General features: G+C 45.6%; 1 protein-coding gene across 1 annotated transcript in view; it reads right to left on the minus strand.

Annotated features, from left to right (window-relative positions):
- The window catches only part of tns1a (tensin 1a), a 130619-nt gene extending 112483 nt beyond the window's left edge, over positions 1–18136 (minus strand). The window contains 1 exon segment of the mRNA XM_079581436.1: positions 17355–18136. Within this exon segment, the coding sequence (XP_079437562.1) occupies positions 17355–17450 (96 nt within the window). The 5' untranslated portion in view covers positions 17451–18136.
- Between the last annotated feature and the right edge of the window lie 2513 nt (positions 18137–20649).

Raw genomic sequence — 20649 nt, forward strand, 5'->3', positions numbered from 1 at the left:
GGGACGTCCCAATGAGAGAGAATGGTCTTCAGCCTGGGTTTACATCTACTGCACAACTACCGAATACTAGCAAAGCAAGCACCTAAGGAATAAGTCTGTTCGATGGGTCATAGAGTCCACAAAAGTCTTCCAGGGCGTCTTGACTGGGTGAGCGCGGGCTACATGAGCGACCCCCCAAAGATGAAAAAGCACGAGCCACACCTGCTTTCAATTTGGGAGCGAAACAATAGTCGGCTTTGTGGGACTCTGTAAAGACGAGAGGCAGGAGACCGCAGTGGGAATGTTTGTATGTAGCACCGTGAAAAACTCTTCAACAAACTGTGTACAAAGCATAATAATGGAAAAAAACAAGCCAAATAATATGTTTTATGATTGGAATGTTTTGATTGGCCTCGGTAGACATTATTACAAATGAATAAATAATGAAAACTCCATGCGCCGCCGTGACTGATGGGTGGACCTCCACTATAGCTGTGTGCAGGTCTGTTGTTTGTGGTTAAAAATAGCTCGGAGACAGACTCCTTGTTCCAATCAGACGTGGCGGGCCTCACCTCTCAGTAAACTCCTCTGGCAGCTCCACTCACTGCACTACACACGGCATCTCAAAACAAACAGCCAAACAGAGGGATCTGCAACATTCTGTCCACTCCGTCGGGACACGCTCCAGTGCAAACCTACAGCTTATACAGAGAATCTCAATTTAAAAAGGAAGCAGATCCACCCATCTTTGCAATTTGTGAAGAGTTCGGCCATAACGAGTTGGGACTTTATCACTTACTCGCCCATGTTTGGTGTCAGGACCCCCTTAAAAACACTTTTTCAAGAAATGGAATGAAAGAATACTGATGTGATGAGGAATATTGTAATGAATCCAGGTGTCAGTGTAGGTACATTTCTGTTTCCAATTATCAAACCATTTGTGTGCAACAAATGAAAAATGCATTCTCTCTTTACAGACCATTTCACTGGGACAATGTGGGCCCAATAACTGCCCCATTATATTAGTTTCAAATAAAGCCCAACATAAGCTCTTCATCTCAAACAGATCCCCCGGCTTTTTACAGGAAATATCTTCCAATGCCCCCAACAAAGTAAAGAACTCTCATTCATTTGTCCAAAGAGTCTGACCATTCCGCTGGAAAGTTATAGATTTCAGGATAACAATTCCACTAAACCTTCTGAGATTACCTCCTAACTTGGCATGGTTAATGTTGAGCTATGAGATAACATGTGAGCCAAATCTAAGGCTTTTATCTTTTTGTGAAGCCCATGATTTGGCGAAAAGGGACAATGGTTAAAGCTACACATTCATGCTCGACCTATGTCTGTTTTCACTTCCGATTGGGCGAAACACGTAACATGCTCTTCCATAATTCAGCATATGGACAAACCGACAGAACAACAACCTATTGACAAGCGCTGGCCGCCGCGTAGATTTACCAGCGTTGCATACGGAGAGCACTCGGGGAAGGATATAGCCATTATTCTAGTTACGACACCCAGGGGGCCCACTTGTCTGTGATTATGAGTACATCAGTGATTGGCAGCAGCAGTGGCGGCGGCGTCTTCTCCTTCTTAATCACGCTCCAGCGCTTCGTGGCAGATTACAATTTAATAATATATGTGTTATTAATACATATTTGTTCCTTTAGACGACTGGGGAGTATGGATCGGTGTACGAGAACAGATAGGATGTTTTATTTATGGGCCTGAACGCGGCTGATCCCTGCGGACAGACACTAGGCGCGTTGCCAGATTGAAGTAGATCCTCCTCCCCAGTAGAAGTGGGGTGGGGGGGGGGGAGGGTATCCATGGTTACAGGTGATGTTTGATGCGTGGACAAACTAGTGTAGCTGTAGCTATTTGTGTACAATATGATCGATACCAGGTGTCGGGGAAAAGACATGCAAATCAATGTGCTGTGATCATCAAGTCCACAGCGCTTATGATCATTAGGCAGCGGCTAATGAACTCCCAATGCCACCGCGGATAAAGCGGGAGTTGGAAGAGAGAGTGTATGGAGCATTGGAAATAAAAAAAAGTGTTACGAATAGACTAGTATGGCTGTAGTGAAGCTATGATGAATGCTTCTTACTGCGTGATTAAAGGATGAAGCTTTGGGGAAGATTCAAAGATTACTCAAAGATGTGCTAGCGGCTTCGAACACAGGGCCCGGCTACCAATTTTAACATCATAGCTTCGACATTTGTTATACCTTCCCTCCTTCACCTGTGCGGCTGCAGGGGCCTCTCTCCGGTGACACGCAGGTTTAATCTATTCTGCCAAACATATGTGGAACTCATTTGTATATTTTGCAGAGGTAAGCATATGGACGCAAACATAGCTCATAAGCTAACATGCATAATCTTACTGTCAGCATATTTAGTGCTTCGACACACCTGTGCAGCGGCGGGACTCCCACATAATCACACATCCACACGGTTTAGAGCAGTACTACTGTCAAGACAGAGCGAAATAGTGCTCAAGACAGAGCGAGTCCAAACAAGACTTAAAAATAGGGCTCAAGACAGAGCGAAATAGTGCTCATGACAGGGCGAGTCCAAACAAGACTTAAAAATAGTGCTCAAGACAGAGCGAAATAGTGCTCAAGACAGAGCGAGTCCAAACAAGACTTAAAAATAGTGCTCAAGACAGAGCGAATCTAAACATGACTTAAAAATGCGTATAACTGAAAGTATTTTATCTACACTCTTGTCTCTTACTGTAATTGATTAATTCTATGTTGATGTTTTTATTGATTGTATTTGTTTTCTTATATTTATGCAACTGTGAAGCACTTTGAATTGCCTTGTGTATGAATTGTGCTCTACAAATAAACTTGCCTTGCCTACTATAACACATATGGAGGGTTAACATGCTGTTTTTAAGTTTATAGAAGTCAGTATATGACACTTTATGAGGACAGTGTTCATGCCCTATGACACGGGTAGGCAAGTTTGCGTCGTGGAGGGACGATTTTCATCTTTGCTCAAACTCTTACTCGTACTTTCCACACAAGTTTTTGTTGACAAGACTGAAATTAGGATAAAAACAACCCAATAATAAACATTTCCCATGCAGTTTCAGATGGAAAATATTGAATAAAAGTTCCCTTTAGACTCGCGACCCACTGAAAATGGTTCCACGACCCACATTTAGAGTCTGGAATCCCCGTTTTACATGATATAATATGACCAAGTGGGATGTTGAATACTGACACTATTTCTCTCATTTTAAGACTTCTTTAACAGGTATTTGATCTCTTGTTTGCATAATAATATTTCTTAAAATCATCTTGGGGGGCCAGAAGTTCTGTGCTGGAGGGCCAGATTTGGCTCCTGAGCCTGACGTTGCCTACCCCTGCCCTATGACAAGCAGCGAGCCATATTATTGTTGAATAGGCATTAAATAGAATAAAAGGATCACAGTCATTTTAACAGACTTTCAGTAGATAAATATTTAAAGAAAAGTCTTCTGGGAAAGGCTTGCGACACACTGAAAACAGTTCTGTGACCCACTTTTGGGACCTGGTCCACCAGTTCAGAGCCACTGCACTAAAGCAACACTCGTTCTGACACGCAGAGATCAACATGGCAAATGGGCCGGAACTAGTTCATCAGCATCAAACCCCAAACTTCACAATATACTGTGATATTGCAATATTTTTGGTCATAGTTCTCATTTGTCCAATTATTTCACCTAATTCTTTGATCATAAATGAATTCTTGTACTGCATAAAGTATGTCAATCTTCCCGCCTATGCCTTGTTCTCCATTGTGGCACTCATTTATCTTGTCGTGTGCCTCATCCATCCCTCCTCTCTGTCTCTGTGCTGAAAACATTTGGGCAGGGCTCCAGACCAGCGCCTGATAAGCGTGCCCAGAGTGGCGCGCGGTGCCTGGGTCGCTGTAGTTGGGCCCACGGGGAGGCGCCCAGTCACATCACATATAAATCACCTGGCCACGGATACTCGGAGCATTGTTTAAGCCGGAGCGACGGGCGCGCTGACACGACATGCATGCACAGAGACACACGCTACAGTGGGTCAGTGGCTGGAAAATGGGAGCGCCGCGGAGATGGAGAGGCCTGGGCTGCATGTGCGGTAACCCGACAGGACAGGAGGTCTGTGGGGACCGGGGGAACTAGGACTGGGCCCGAGTATGGTTTCATGTTGTTCAAAGGTGCGGCTGGCCGTCAAGATGCAACTGAGAGAAAGATGAGAGCAAAAGAGAGGAAGAAATACACTTATTTACTATTTAATATGAGACATTTTGAAGAAATTCCACTTCTTCCATGTTTACAAGCAAAAGATAGATGACTTTCCTCTCTGTCTCTAATGATATAAGAATGGTTCAGTATGGTTGCGGTGAGTACCTCAACCATCACCAAACCAATACCAAGCATGTAAATTACCTGAGAGATGATTCCTTATTTATATTATATGCGGCCTGCTGGAAAGTTGCATTAAAGTTGGTGAGAACTACATTTCCCATGAGGCACCATGTGGTAGCGCCAAATGACAACATCAGACAGGGGGAAGAGAGATACGGCACTTCTGCAGACGACTTATCAACTTTTTTCAACTAAGAAACGGACTAAAAGCAGTGGACTGTGAGAGAGAAGCTTCTGAAACAGGTGGGAGACTGTCAGAACGCCAGGGAGAAACTGAAGTTGTTGCACCTTGACCATCTTTTCCTTTACGGCATTGCAAAGCAAACACATCGTTATTAGCTTTTAAAAGGGTCACATCAGTAAAGTGAGGAGCCTCTTCTCTCCATCTCTCTCAGAGCAACATTGTGTACTCACAAGAAGCACATCATGCCTATTCATTTAATCTTTATTAAGGACACATGTACGAAAACATGATCCATAGAAGCCAGAGAATATGGAAATGTATAAAAATACTGCAAATAATTTCAATTCAATTTCAATTACAATTCTCTAACTGTAAGTCATGACTCCACATTATTTACATGAGGTGAATCTCACTGAGCTGATCTCAGACACACCAGAGTCTCTAAAATGGCATTTGGACAGTTGCAAAGTCTACACTTTCATTGATGTATTTATTTATATGACAGGGTAATTGAAAATTTAGTTTTTTATCAGCTCCAGTCTCTGGTTGGGCCTTTCTACACTAAATTAAAATGACATTTGTAGCACATTTCGCATTTCTTTCTAAAGAAAAAGCACAGACAAGAAAGGCACAGACAGACATTGGACCCGACTCCTGAACGATCATTTACTGATGCCCTGAACCACTTTACCTAAATCAAAATGAGATTAATTAAAAAAACACTGATTGTCTAAGTCTGTCATTTCAAATGTAGAAGCTCCAGAAGCTTAAAAATGCTAGCACAGCTAATGTACAGTCTATTTTGAGGTATATAATAGCAAACAATAAAAAGTTGCTAAATCATAATGGACTTAATAAAAAAGGCTTTGTCTGTTGCGGCCCCCCGGCCAACACTGGGTTTGCATTTTTGGCCCCCAGTCAAATGAGTTCGAGACCCCTGCTCTAGAGGCTCTGCAACCCCTGACAGCTCAATCGTTCACAGAGAAGGAAAAGGATTATCGTCTTTTCAGGAGGTTATTGTCAGACAAAAGAGACAGACCACATTAACCACATCACTGCGAAATTAAAAGGATGAAATACTCTAAAGTTTGTTAGTCCAACAGGTTGGAGGGGAAAGAGACACAGGCATAACCAGAGCGTGATTGTGGTAAGGCAAGCGTTCGAAATATTAAATTAAGACCTATTACGCGTCACACCAAATCAGCGTGACATCCAACAGCACCTGGACATCCAAACCTTTGCAGGCAAAACCAATATTTCTATTTTAGGCTGTTCACAAGTGCTCTGTATTCCCAGTAGCCTATTACACATTCAGTAATTTAGCAATGAGTAAATTAGCGGCTTAGCAATCCAGCTTCATCAGCATCCTGAGGTCAATATTAGCAACAATTACACAATACCCACAATGCTGAAGTCAAAAATAAACCTTATGTATTAGCTTAACAATGCAAATAAGATGCAAGATGTAACTCCTCCTGTTTTTCCAACAATTGCTAAAACTCATGCTCTCTTCATTGTCTTGGTCACATTCGGAGCATTGCTTGACAGAAATCCTATAAAATACAGTTTGTTTACAAGAGTAGCGTAATGAGATGGACTGGGCCAGTGAACGTCTACTTCGACTTTTGTAACGGCGAACATGTCCCGCGCACGTGAGGGACGTACGGGAGGGACACACAGAGGAGGCGTGGCGGCCGGCAGCGCTCCAATCAAACTGGGATCGATTTACAGAGCTCCCACGGGATTTGGCGCAGTCAATAAGGGACTCTGTTAGACAACTGAAGACATGATGGATCTTGCGTACGTCTCGATGTGCAGGGGAGCCGCTAGCACCGGGCTAGGCTATGCTAACGTACTTGTGCTGTTACGATGGGAAAAAGGTTAGGGATGTGCAACTGAATACTGACGTTTTATGTGGGAAGGGACTCGGATGCTTTTGCCCTTGATAATGGCGGCAGCAAAAGCATCAAGGTCAGTTGCAATCTCAAAGTTTTAGCTATTTAGCACAGCCATATTTTTAGCCTGGACTGACATCTCTAAAAAGTCCACGTTTGTGCCCAGCTGGGTGTCATAGCTGTTTCTCAAAAACATTTAATTCACGATAATTAGACACTCCTAAGACACTGCTGCCTGGTAACTAGACTTATACATGTGTCGAAAATTATGCCATCTCATGAAAAATACATCACGCTCAGTCCATAAGTATGTCATGGATGGATGGATGGATGGATGGATGGATGGATGGATGGATGGATGGATGGATGGATGGATGGATGGATGGATGGATGGATGGATGGATGGATGGATGGATGGATGGATGGATGGATGGATGGATGGATGGATGGATGGATGGATGGATGGATGGATGGATGGATGGATGGATGGATGGATGGATATCAAAAACATAGCACTGGTTGCACAAGTTGGATTCAACCTGAAGCTGGTGAAAAGAATGGACCGTACGCTGCAGCTATGCTAGTGGTTAGCTGGTTAGCAACATTACAGTTTAACATACTGTAAAGGAGTACTGAGCTCGCAAAAGTACTTGGCCCGGCACCGTGAGCAACTACTCTGCATTTGTGGCCGCTTCTGTCATAGCATCACATCTAATATTCTTTCTGGGCGCGTGGGGCCTGATCAATAATTAACGGCGTGTATTTGAGGCGCTTTCTCTGAACCTGCCTCTGTAGCACGTCACTCTGGGCCCTCTGCTGATGTCACACCTCGCGACACCAATGAAGCATCTGGCCTCCCGGATGTCGTATTTTGCATGGGCCGCGTGGCCTGTCTGGGTCCTCTCTTTGCATCCAAATGGCAGGCAGCCTCCACCTCCTGCGAGCTGCTGAAAAGTAGGGCAGATGCCTCATTTAACGCCGGGGTGCGATGGTTACACACTCTGCGTATACGGAAACGCAACACGCACCTTTTTTTCTCCCAGGAAGCGTGACAACAGTCTTCTGGGCGCTAAAGCAAATGTTGCACGCAGGTCAGGAAGAGTCTGAAGTTCATAAACCGCGACTGTTTGTGACCACCATTGGCAGTGTGTATTGCAGGGATAGGTACGTTTGTGAAGGGACAGGTAGTTTTTTTTTTCTCGGCAAAAGACCAATGACAATAGCACTTTCTTCAAATGCCAGATTTTAGTATTAGCAGAACGTTTTAAAGGATTGATTAAGCCTTTTTTGATGTGTGCAATAATGTTTCTCAAAATCATCTTGGGGCCAAAGGTTCTATGCTGGAGAGTCTGAAGTTGCCAACCCATTTACTAAGTGTTTTTACTCATGAGCAAAATGAGTGGCATGTGCAAAAGTGGATCAGCAGCAGTGTCATTTGTACTTTTTTTGCTGACGCAGCAGTGTCTCTTTTACAAATCAGATAAAGGGCCCTAAACTGTAATACATGGTAGATTTGCTGCGTATCCATATTCCCTATTGGTATTTTCCTATAGTGTATGAGTTATTGTTGTTATTTAACCGGGACAGTCCCATTGAGACATGTTTTCAGTGGTAGTTGCCATTGATTAATGCACAACAAGAAACAATCACAATCCTGCACCTGAACCTGCAGTTCTGATCTGGGGCTGTTGCAGTTGGTCAAGTCGAGGTTCAGCAACACTATGTGCCCAAAGAATGAGCTCAGCTAATGACCTGAACATCCTGAAGGGCCAGGTCATTCCATCACGGGCATATTCCAAGATGACAATGCCAAGATTGATAAGGCTTGTGAAAGAGTGGTTCAGGGAGCATGAGATGGATTGGCCACCACAGAGTCCAGATCTTAACCCAATCTTTGAGAAGTGCTGGAGAAAAGCATTGCGCAGTGGTCACACTCTCCCATCATCAATACAAGACCTTGTTGAGAATGCAACACTGGATCTTTGGACATTGCAGAAGCTTATTGAACAAATGCCACAGCGAAGGGTGCTGGAATCAAAGCTAAACAACTAAATATTAGAGCCCTTATTTTTTATTTTTTTTTGTCAACTGGATTAAAAGAAACAAACAGCTAAAGTATGACAAGTGGATTTCCTCCAGTTGAAAGATGCCTCCATTTTTGCTTCCTCAATGGCAGATTTAATTGCCAGTTCTTTGCAGGTGAAGAAGAGGAGCAGTGCTCTTAATGGCATCCCCCCAGGAGGAGGTTGGAGACTGGAGCGAGTGGGCGTTGAGGACTTTCTACTTTCTCCCTCCTCCGACCGCGGACGCTCTGGATGCTGCGCTGGAAAGCCCCCGGTTCCTGACACAGTCGCTCAGTCCCAGATAGAGGGAGAGAAGCGAGCAGCAGCAGATTAAATTATACAGGAGAAACCCAGAAATAGCTCTAGTGCTGAGGCCGCGTGGACCCCGACGCAAAAGAAACACGGCGCTGCCAGTCGCAACAGCACTGAGTCAAGTACATTAGACCCAACCCCGGCTGGAGATCCGCCTTTCGGGCTCTTCTCACATCTACAGTAAAACGGCAACATCTACAGCGTTCACAATCGAGCATCGGAACAAAACAAAAATGCCACGATGTCACATGTATGTTCCAAAACTTCTCACCGTGACAGTTGCGAGAGGAGGCAGGTTTGGCCGTGAACCCTCACTCGCTCTGCACGTGACACTTGAACATGTACGCCCACTTGACAACATCGCGCAAGGTCAGCGAAGTGGCAATCCATTCATACCGACACATCTACATCTCGCGAGCTTTCTTTCAATCTTTAACAAATCCAGACACCTCCATCTACAATTACAGTTTTCTTACACCCATCTGGCACTCTTTGCTGTTGTTCAGATCATGTGTTGCCCTTTTGCTCATCCATAAATCTGGAGTCTTGAACCCAAAACATGAAGGATAAGCTGACCCATATCCTGGCCTTCTGCCCGACATGCAACTTGCTTCCATCTGTGACTCTTCCACAACACTCTACAATTGCAAGCCGCTTCACACTCCAAATTCGAGATTTCTAAATCAAAAACATCCACAAGATCTTGACCTAATCGCTGTCGGTTTCTTGACTCTTCTCACTTATCCCATTTTTTTGGTAAATAAATGTTATCATAACCACAACATATCCCAAAGCAGACGAGTTCTATTGCTTACAGTCCACATGCTTAGCTTTAACTTGCAAAATGCGTAGATCCTTTGATAATATAATCCTCATTTGGGGGCTCCCTTACCCAAAACATGCACGAGAGGCAGACCCACGTCCTGGCCCTCCCTGCCAAAGCGGAGGGCAACGACAGGGAGACGGAGGGCATCCTGAAATCTCCCCCCCCCTCCTCCAAGCAACGTCTCACTGCAGAAATCCAAGGTAATCCCACGAATCCCGTGCTCTGCTTCCAGGTAAAGTTCGGCGGCCTAGATCCATGTTGGTTATCTCGGGAAGGCTGCTCCGCTGTGGTTTTCTCCCTTCTGATGGCCCTGGTCGGTCTGCCTCACCGGAGATCCCTCCCCTCCTCCCTCCTCGCTCGCTCGCAGTCTCTAGCTCTCCCTCACTTGTCCCTCTCGAAGTGTAGTAACTTTATTCCGCCAATGAGGGAGGAAGAAAAAAAAAAATGCAGGCGGGAGTCTTTATTCCCCCCCCCCCCGCACCTTTCCCTCAAATGATCCTTGTTCGCTCCCCTCCTTTGCCTTTACTTTTTCTGCTCTGACATACACATGGCCCATTCACTGACCGCTCTCCACCCACTTTTGGCTTCCCCTCCGCGACGCATACCTCACCTCTCCTTCCCCTCCACCTCCTTGCCTCCTGGAAAGCATGCTAGTTCATGTCTGCGCTAATGTCACTTCAATTTTTCATCGCCGGGCCCCCTTCCCCCCCCCCACCCTTCGACAAAGTATATCTGCAGGACTTGGCCGGCTGCTTTGATCCAGATGGAGACGAGTACGAGAACTGTAAACCTGCTGGGAGTACAGTAGAGTCGAGCAGTTGGCAAAACGCAAACACGGGCTTAAACACAAAAGTGCACATTATTTGGCGTTGCGGTCTGGTGTTGTTCACTTTGGGATTGGTTTCTCAGTATATAATATAAAAGAAACAGTGGAGCAAAATGGTTCCAAGTGAAATGATTGAATGACAACACACTGGAGTCAGTTTTTAGTTTTTGTGTAAAAGGGGTTATTTGACCATAAAGGGCCTTTTGTATGTGTTTGGGTGTACAGAGGCCAAGAGCACCTGGGGAAATCCTTTGAAGAAGCAGGTCTCACTCAAATGGCTTGCCCTGACCAGTAAATGAACTGTATGTTAAAAACAGGGCAAAGAAGGGAAGGATAAACTGAGCTGTGAGAACGCAGAATTATGTCAGACTGGAAAAGGCTACGCTGATCAGTATTTTAACATTGTTTTCGAAACAAAGCTATTACTTCCAAATTTGAATACTCAACTCATCTGAGTAATTACTACTTGCATGTCAACAATACTATGAAGTGAAGCCCTGAATCCACATTACATTAGCCATGCGGGTACATTACATCACTCCCCAGTCAGATCCATAAAAGGCTAAGAGCCAATTCATTTTGAGAAAACACCCTCTATCGATTCCTCCTGCTTTCCATCACTTCCACTGTAACGGTTACCCCCAATCCATAGGCCGAAGCCGACACATAATCTCGCTATGTTTACGTGTGTCTCCGTGTCTATTAACGCTATGTCACCAAATAATCCCTGTGTGGACGCGGGGACGCAAACGCTGCAGGTTATATTGCACCAGTCATGTTAATGGACTAGATAGTCAGTGGATTCTTGCGGGTTGCTAGCAGCCTCTAGTGGATCCTCGGATTCATAATAGAAGCCGAAACGGTGACTTACTTTTGCCCAGTTATATTTACATCCGGAACACTTGGGAACACTTTTAGGAATAGGGTGATAACTGCTTACAAATACAAACAAAAAAAAGCTCCTAACTGGCTCCTAATCTTTTACTACACATACTCCCTTTTCTTTTTCAGCAGGGTTTTCTAATGATTCCTAGTTTAACCCAAGCCCAAGAACGGCTATTTTAATTAGTGAAAACTGTAATCAAGAAGTGTCGAGGGTGGTTTTTGCTTTGCTCGCTGAATAAGAACCACAGCCGCGGGGGAGACAAAGCCACTGCAGCAGTAACAGGGGTCTGTGAGCTGCTGCAAGCTAGCTAACGATAACGCTCATATTTTTTCAATTCACCGTATTTCCGGAAGTTCGCATGGGTGCCGCCATTAGTGTACTCCCATCAGTTTACATAGGACTGGAGAAGTTAAGATAAAATCAGTTACTACAGGAATACAAAGCCGTTTTTAGTCAACTTCTTGATAAAGCTCGCTAACAGTTGCTTAGGGGGTGGCACTTTTACACAGAAAACTACTTTTTACTCATCTATATTCTTTAACAGTTATGGCGTTCTTTCTTCAGTAAAACGTTTAGCTCCTTTTCCCACCTCGAGTGCCATTCACTTGAATACCTGCGCAAAAGCATTGATTCGGGGCCGGCTATTGGGAGGGTTGCATTTTCTCAGTACAACATTTTTGCTCAGTGAGGTCAACATTGTGAGTCCCTTATTCCCAGTGCAACACGCCGGAGTGCTCCGCGGCACACAAGTGCGAGGGCAGGCGCACGGACCACTCTGTTTCCCACCCGCCTGGGCTGGTATGGGAGAAAGAAAGGAAGAAAGGGGGATTTGGGCCATTATGGGAAAGTAATACTCTGCTATTAAAGAGGAGGAGAATGAAGTCAGCAGCCCTCACCTCCCCATGAAGAGCCTCAGCATCAGTCAGAGGTGGAAAGGAACTACACACTTTAGATGCTTAAGTCACTTTTATGATATTATTATTTACTCTGACTGGAGTACTTTCTAGAGCCTGTATCTATACTTTCTGCTCCATGACATATTTGAACTGGATTAAGGAAGTATTTTGATTTGTGATTTCGCAGTGACCTCTCAGTGACCTCTGTTGGTGAAACTAAGGCTGCAGGAAAGTAAAGTAAACAATTGTAAATTCCAAATGTGTATATATACCAGTTTTTTTTCTAGTACTAGAAGAAAAAGTGTTGGTCCTTCTCTGGTATATTGTAGGGAAAAAAACTGTGCATCTAAATACAAAGCATTTGTTTCAATTTAAAGTGATAGTCTGCAAGTTTGGTGAGGAGAGTGAAATTTGAAAGTAAACGCCTTCCTTGTTTGCAAAATGAGTAGTGCAGGAACAGAATTTTCTAAAGTAAACAATCAAGCTCCTCCCCCTTCTCTCCTGATTGGACCTGAGAGGCGGTTCACAGGAAAAGCTTGTCTCATTGGTCAAAGTGGTATCCCGCGGATTCTGATTAGTTGCTGAAATCAGCAAAGGGAGGGACTTTAGAAAAAATATGATTTAATCATACTTACGTTACCTTAAATTTCAGACCCAGGCGGTCAATTATACACAATCTATTAACTTTGTCAAATATTTAAACTTACAGACTATCACTTTAATGAACTTGCAGGTTAGTTTTCTCACGTTTCTGAGTAAGTGACCCTGAAAAGTGACCCTGCAAGTTGTGAAATGTGCCTCAGTCTCGTCCGTGTGAAGAAACAGGACAATAAGGTATAGGGCCTTTCAGTCAAATTTGTGTGTGATACTTCTAATTAAGTACATAGAAGTATCTATTTTCACTTAAGTAAACAATTACGTGGAATTATTCTTTGAGTACTGATTGTAGTAAGTTTTTGTAGAAGTTTCTATAAAAAGTAGGAGTGTGCAAATAAAAACAAGCTTTTTTCTGTGATGTTGTTTGAGCTTAACTTTCTTTCCACCCAAATCTGACTTTAGATTTGGGTCATTGTGCTGTCCCATTTACGTGATTAAAGCAAGGCAACCTGTGACGCAAGCCACTTTTACGCTTCTTTTTCGGTTATTTTTGATCCAATGCACTCGCTAGTGGCACGTTCATTACCAACAGAGATCAATTGGATGGCAGGGGGAGAAAGCAGTTGACGCCCGTGACCCCACCTCAAACCCCCAAAGGTTGACGAAAGACAGCGACTATAGAAATACAAAAATCAACAAATGAATAATACTGGCATCCAAGACCCAACTTAAAAACACAGGTAGCCACATGTTGATGCATTCTCTGTCAGATAACTATTGCTTAATTCAAGTACACTGTAATTTCCGATTACTGTGGTAACATGAAAAAAAAGTGTTATAATTACTAGGAGAGCTGAAATTTTCAGCATTTACCCTCTATTCCATGTAAGAAGTATATTTTCAAGAGAATATTGTGATTAATTGATTTTCCATTTTGCAGCAACATGTTTCCGTTCCAATTTTTTGGGAATTTTTTTGCCAGTATTTACTAACTTTACATGATGCCAGTAATGATTATTTGTCGTCCTGTTGTGCTCACGCTCATTCTAAAGTATCCATTACAAGATTCTGTCCCATTTACTAGGATTTGCCAGTATTGAATAACATAGGCTTAACTTTGGCTTTACTTGCTTTTCTCTTTATCCAGAGCATGGTTTTAGCAACTCTTACTAACCTCCCCAGTGTCCTCTACTGCCCCCTGTAACGGGAACTTCACTGTCTCGTAACCGTAACTACAAGAATAATAGTACAGGTTAAGACCATATTTAAGTAACAAAAGTAATCGGTACTAGGAATTCCCAGTTGCCTGTACTAACAAGTCTAGTAATCAGAACTTGCATCATAAGTAATGAATACCGTGAAAGCCCTCTTAATCATACTAGCATTAGTTGTAATCGGGTTTACAACTTATTCCAAGTAAGCGCAATGAGTTGGAAGTTACAGTGTAAATTTGAGCCTCATCTTATCTCCCATTACTCCCTTGAAGATATATCGACAGAAAAAGGTAAAGAGAGAGTGCATTCTATAACATAAAACTGCCATAGTGTTGAAGAAGTAAACCATTCCATCACTGGCCCGTAATGCGAACACTCTCGATCAGCTTTTCAAATCCTCCGCCTTGTTCTGTGCAATTTACAGCCAGCCAAATGAGTGAAACCGCGGACTTGAAGTATTTCCCATCACTTATGCAGACTTTCGCTGCCGCTTGAGGATCCGTCACATTAAAACTTTAATGCTAAAATAACAAAGCGTCCATCACCGTCGAGCGCCCGGCCCGGAGTACGGCGTGCGCCCCGGTCCCCGCTCCGCTATCAAAGGTGTCGCATGTGCCGCGATACATGGAGCGGCGGGGGGGGGGTGGCTCTGAGCAGCCTATATCGAGTGGAGAGGCTTCTTTTTTGGCTGTCCGCTGGTTTCCGAGGCTCGATGCTAATTTACAGCCCGCGGGGACATTAGTTAAATGAATAGGCCGGCGAGTAAACACCGCGGCGAGGAGAGGCCGAAAAAAGGAAGCGGTGATTAAACGCCACAAAAGGAGAAAACGGACGAGGTCGCGGCGCGCGAAAGGATGACCAGATTGAATTAAATGATACAAAACTTCAAAAGTGAGGGAGTGTGTTAACCCTCCGTAACCATGGGAACAAGGGGGGAAAGGGGGGGGAAGGCCTTATGCATTTAAAACAACAGTATCCGGTGTAGTACCGCTGGTCTGGTTGGTGCGCGAATACAGGGTAAAGAGGGGAGGAGGAGGTTTGGGGGGGGGGGGGAGTACTGTGTGAGCCGCGTTGCCATGGAAACTGAACACCTCGCAAACCGCTGTCTCTCTCTCCCTCACTCTTTCTCTCTCTGAGGGGAAAAAAAAAAAAAAAAAAGACTGAGAGCGTTTACCTCTCCACTTTCACCTCCCGGCACTGCCACGTGATTGTGTATAGCTTTTAGTGGCGCAGCTGGGGGATTCAATAGACGCCTTGTACGCCGCAAAAAAAAAAAAAAAAAGTGTGAGAATTTTCGCCGCTAGGGTTGATTCGGACGATTCTGGCAACCCGTGGGGCGACAAAGCGGTGAGGTGATTAAATGTGCAAGTGGTCCTGGGTATGACTTGTTGGAATGGGTGTTGTTGTTGTTGTTGCTGTTTTTGGGGGAAGGAGTTGAAGCGACGGGCATGCTCCATTATGTGTCAAACAACCACGTGATTATGCAAATTCAAATATGATGGTGAAGTGATAACTATATGTGTTTCAGTTCATTTTGCCAGACAATAAATGGGGCATATGTAACAGGCATGCAACGTAAATGTCCCAGGGCAGGGATGGGGCTTTTAATGCCATTATGATGTCCATGCTTCCAACATTCCAGCCAATAGAGGAATGACACAACAGGCAACTTTTCAGCTAAACTATTGTTGAATGTGCTGTGGACCATCCGTTTTGTATCACTCATGAACTTGTGCCGTACTGTCATTATTTTCCAAGATTTTTCGATTTAATGCCGCTTTGCATCCTGCCTCCAACACCCTCGAGTAACACTGATCCGAAAGGCGAATGCGGACGAGCCTGCCATGACTGAACGAACATTATGGTCATTGTGTAAGGCTGCGGAAGTCTGTAATGTGCAAAAGCAGTTAAGAGGCTCCTATCCAGCTGACCACGTTCGCGGCGGAGGGAGGTGGTGGTGGTGGTGGGGGGGGGGTGCTGGGACTGAGCGCGGGCGTAGAGATAAGGGGCTGCGGCAGTGGGGTAGGGGGGGCTGGCGCTGGTGGGAGGAGCAGGGTGCCGGGGGTGTGAGGAGGGAGAGACGGGCGGCTGCAGCACTGCATGCTACGCCGTTACCACCGCCGAGCGAAGGGGGTGGGAGGGGGGTTGGGGGGTAACACAACCGCTGGACTTTTCCCAACACCTATGGGTTTTCCACATGCAACAGCTTTGACTTTGAATAATTAAGTTTCTCCTGTCAAAGGTCTGCAAGGCTTGTGAAAATACGTAGCTCGGATGGTGGTGGCGGTGGTGGTGTCTGTTTACGAGACCATTCCAATTGGGGACAAGCTTCTGGGGTTGCGGTGCATTATGTTAATTTGCGATCAACTGAGAGGAAAAAAGCCCTGCTCTGGCTCCGAATGCTCGTGGCGTTTAAACAAATGTCACAGGGGGAAAAAAAGAAATCCGTGTAAAAAATGATCCCGCTGATGACCATTCATCTGCAGATCACCCTAGGCTGCGTTACTAGCGTTCCTGCATGTGCGCAAGTGTTGTAAGAGGAAATGGTGCCATTTAGATGTGCTGGAGTTGTTGCACATGATTGATTATTTGTTGGGAAGCGGGCAAGCTGAGATTGCGGTCGGGCTTTTTGCTTAGAACGCCACCGCTGGAGCAACAATGGAAAGAGAAACATGTACTCGGCCGATACCATTGAATGAACTCCATTTGGCCCTTCTCCCTTTCCAAGCATGTGCCATAGGACTTTTGAAATATGGCGCAGAGATGAAAGAGGCATCAGAAAACGAGGGAACTGCAAGTCGCGAGGAGATAAATGAGCTAAATGGAAAGTGCTTCTTGGGGAATGCATAAAGCCTCAATAATGCTGCATTACCATTCAGCCATAGACAAGCAAGGTGACCCTATGTATCAGGTTGACCATGTTGGTATAGCCAAAACTAGTCCCCATCAGTTCTCAGCATCTTTAACTGGAGCACCTGTCTGGGGACAACCAGGAACTGTAACACTGACCTTGAATCAGCACTTAACAGGAACTCAGTTCAGGCAGGCCCATGGTCCAAAGTGAAGAGCTTTTCACAGCTACGTCATTGCACGGTTTAGGTCTAGCAGGGATTAAGTTCTGTGCTTGAGGCCCAGTCGTATAAATGCACAACATAAGACAAAATATTCAAAGTCTTCAAATGTGACAATCTACAGTATGCGCAATTAGTAAAGGCAATCGTAATCCCTGGTGATTTGGGAGTCCCTCCTGTGCAGGGTCTTACCTTGTCTCTCTTAGCCCCCCTCAGAGGAAAGAAGCAGGCGAAGAGAAACTTGCCCCAGCTGATGACAGCAGCCAGGCACCAGTTGAGGCGAGCCATGCCTGCGTCTGTCCCGTCTCGTCTGCCAGCGTGTTATCTCACCCTTTCAGCTCCGGGAAAGAATCCCCCCCAAAAAAGAATGCCAAGCGAGAAAGACCCGAAGGAAGAGGTCCTTTTGCTTGAATCCCTTCGGGCGATAAGAGAAAGCCTCGGAATTTTTGGTCTACCTGTCTGGTAGAGTGTCTGCCGGTCCAATTTTGTGCCAGTTTGAAGCCACTGGCATCCCCTCACGAGACGCGGCTCATGGGCAGTCTAGAGGGACCTGGTGGTGCGCCAGAAGCTTAAGCCCATCTTCATATCGTTCAATCCATTTGCGTTTTTATCCCTCCACCTGAGCCCGGCGTGGATGAGTCAGTCCTCAAAGTGTGATGAGCACCGTCGGCTGCATAATGCGAAGGGTCCAGAGCCGATCGACGACACTGTTACACGCTGTCATGCCCACGCTCACCGTCTCTCACACACACGCGCGCACACTCTCCTGCGTACGCCTTCGATGGGAGCAGAGGGGGGGTGAAAAAGAAAAAGAAAAGAAAAAAACCCGTCCTGGTGCGTACATCCACGGGCAAGCCGAGCCCCCCCGCTTGTCAAACGGCTCAGGATCCCCGGCGCTCGCGCACTCCAGCTGAAGACGCTCCGCCGTTTCGCTGGTTCTCCCTCACACATACACACATGCACTGATGCTGCAGCACTTACTAAGCCGGCGCGGGAGGAGGGGAGCGCGAGAGTGAGGAGGTGGGGGGGGCGGGATGGGGGGGGGTTGGGGAATGGGTAGAATGACTCGGAAACAGAACGCTTTGCAAAAGACTAAAAAGCGCCGAAAGGGGAGCTCTGTGACCGGGGGATGCCTCAAAAAGGAGCTCGTTTGGAGGGATTCTGGGAAGTGTGCGCGGGAGTGTGCGTCGAGTCACCTGGGGGAAAAGGTGTTGAGGATGGAGGAGTGAGTGAATGAACGGGAAGATAGACGTGTGGAGTGGGAACGACAAATGCCACAGACGCAGGATTGGAAGTGGGGCTCGCGAGCTGTCACCGAGCGAGCCAGATACGAGGCAGTCGCAAGACGTGGGGAGGTTGGGGAGTGGGGGGGGGTGATTGTGTGGAGAATTGGGTCGAAGAGAGAGAGGAAGAGGGGAGTCGGGAGAGGCGAAGGAAGAGGAGGAAGCAGGGGGGGGGGGGGGGGGGGGGAGGAGGAGAGAGTAAGCGGGGTGTTGTATCATTGTGTCTTGGGTGATTATTTCCTGCCCGCTCTGGACTGCAGGTGGTGCACGGGCTGGTGTGCCGTGCTGCTGCAGTCTCTCTACGCTTCAGTGGGAGCACATTTTCACTGCAGAATGCTTTTCTCTGCTTCCCTCCCCCCCTCCTCCTCCCCTCTTTTTTTTTTTCCCTCCCTCTTCCCCCGTACCTCCCCAGCAGCGCGCCGCTGCCGCCGCCGCCACACAATCACAACACATCAAAGCAATGAGCGAGGGAGATAAAGTGTAGAGAGAGGACGCTGTTCTGTCAACCAAAGATAGCTTAGCCCGAAGGTGGTGGTGGGGGGGGGGGGAGTGTGTGTGTGTGTGTGTGTGTGTGTGTGGGGAGGGGGGTGTCGGAGCCATAACGCAAATCGCTTTGCCATATGGAGAAAGGCTGCGCCAATAAAACATAATCAATCCCTGCCTTTCCAAAAAGCACTGCACTGTGCGTTCCCCTGACAAACTGCGTCGTCGCAAAAAGACACACAAAAGACGTGCGTGCCCGTGGTTTGGATGGTAAAATCTCAGTACCACGAGGAAGCAACACGCAGTGAAAAGGAAGTGGATAAATCTTGTGAAGTACAGCTTTAAAAAGAATAGATTTATAGATGATAGTGTATTGACAGTGATATATAACCTGGAATATATCATGGATTTACAACCACCTGTTATGGCAAGAGTTCATAAATAAAGTGAAAAATAGAAATGAATAATGACTGTTCTGATCCAATCAAACATTGCTTCAGTCGACATATTTTGATGAGGAATAATAACACAAATGAACCACCAGCAGCTAATCAAAATAAAAATGTTGTAAGATGTGTTGTTGTAGCGCAGCACGCGGGCACAGCGGTGAACCAGGTACTCTGGTTTCTCCTACCACTAAAAACAACAAATAAAGTCATTCCTTCCTTGTATATTTGCTTTGACTGAACATCAATAAAAGTCTGAGTCTGTAATATACTAAATTCCCAAAGAAACTTTACCATCATAGGATTACAGAACAAAATGACTTAAGAAATATTTTTAACACATTCTGCACAACCTTGCTATACAGCTATAGGGTCTTATGTAATCATTCTGTGGACAAACTGTTCACTTGGCCCACTCGACCTGCCTAAGTGACGCTGGTGTTTATCCCGGACACGGAGCCTACAGAAGTGTGGCCTGTACATCGCAGTGTGAGCCTGGGCACGGGTCCCACTCTCTTGGCAAAGCACTGACCTTTCTCATTAGGCATAAGCAACTTGCATAATCACTGAGGACTTCTATTGACTGGCCTGTCACACTGCCTATCCGTTTGACTGGGGAGCCCGTGAAAAAGTGCCGGCTGCCAAAAAAACTTCTCCCTCAATGACTTTCCACTGTCATCCGCAGCGGGATCAGAATCCATCAATTTCGCCAAGTGCACAAAAACAGCGACATTACAAACGCTCGCTGCAATTCATCCCCCCCATGCTCCGGGGGGTTTCAAGTTGACATTTGGTATCAATAGTCGCTAATGTTGGCAAGATTTTTTTTTGCTTCTATGCAAACAAGAGAACCGCACTGAGGAGAGTTGTAAATAATAGCAATTTTTTATCAGAATGAGCACTTACTATGCTCATTCCGATTTGTGGATAGCAGTTTGTGGCCATTATCCACAAACTGCTATATTTTATCACCATGAAATCACATTGGGCAAAAAATGTATGTTTTTCCTCAGCAAATGTAATCTATTTTTTATTATGAATGAACATATGTGACACACGTGAAGCGTTCCGTTCATTTCCATCCCTTAGCAAAGCAATTAACAGAGTTTTGAACACAAACTGGCCACAAATGACAGAGTGCCGACGAGAGCCGTGGCTGGACTGCACAAAGACAAAAAAAAGCAGTGGGTTTGGCTGCCTGCACCAGAGCCCCATTCTCATTCTGAGCACAGGCGCAGCACTGTACTGAGCAGCAGCAGATTAGCTCCTATCACA

This window comes from Gobius niger, assembly GCF_951799975.1.
Source record: "Gobius niger genome assembly, chromosome: 23".
NCBI lineage: Eukaryota > Metazoa > Chordata > Actinopteri > Gobiiformes > Gobiidae > Gobius > Gobius niger.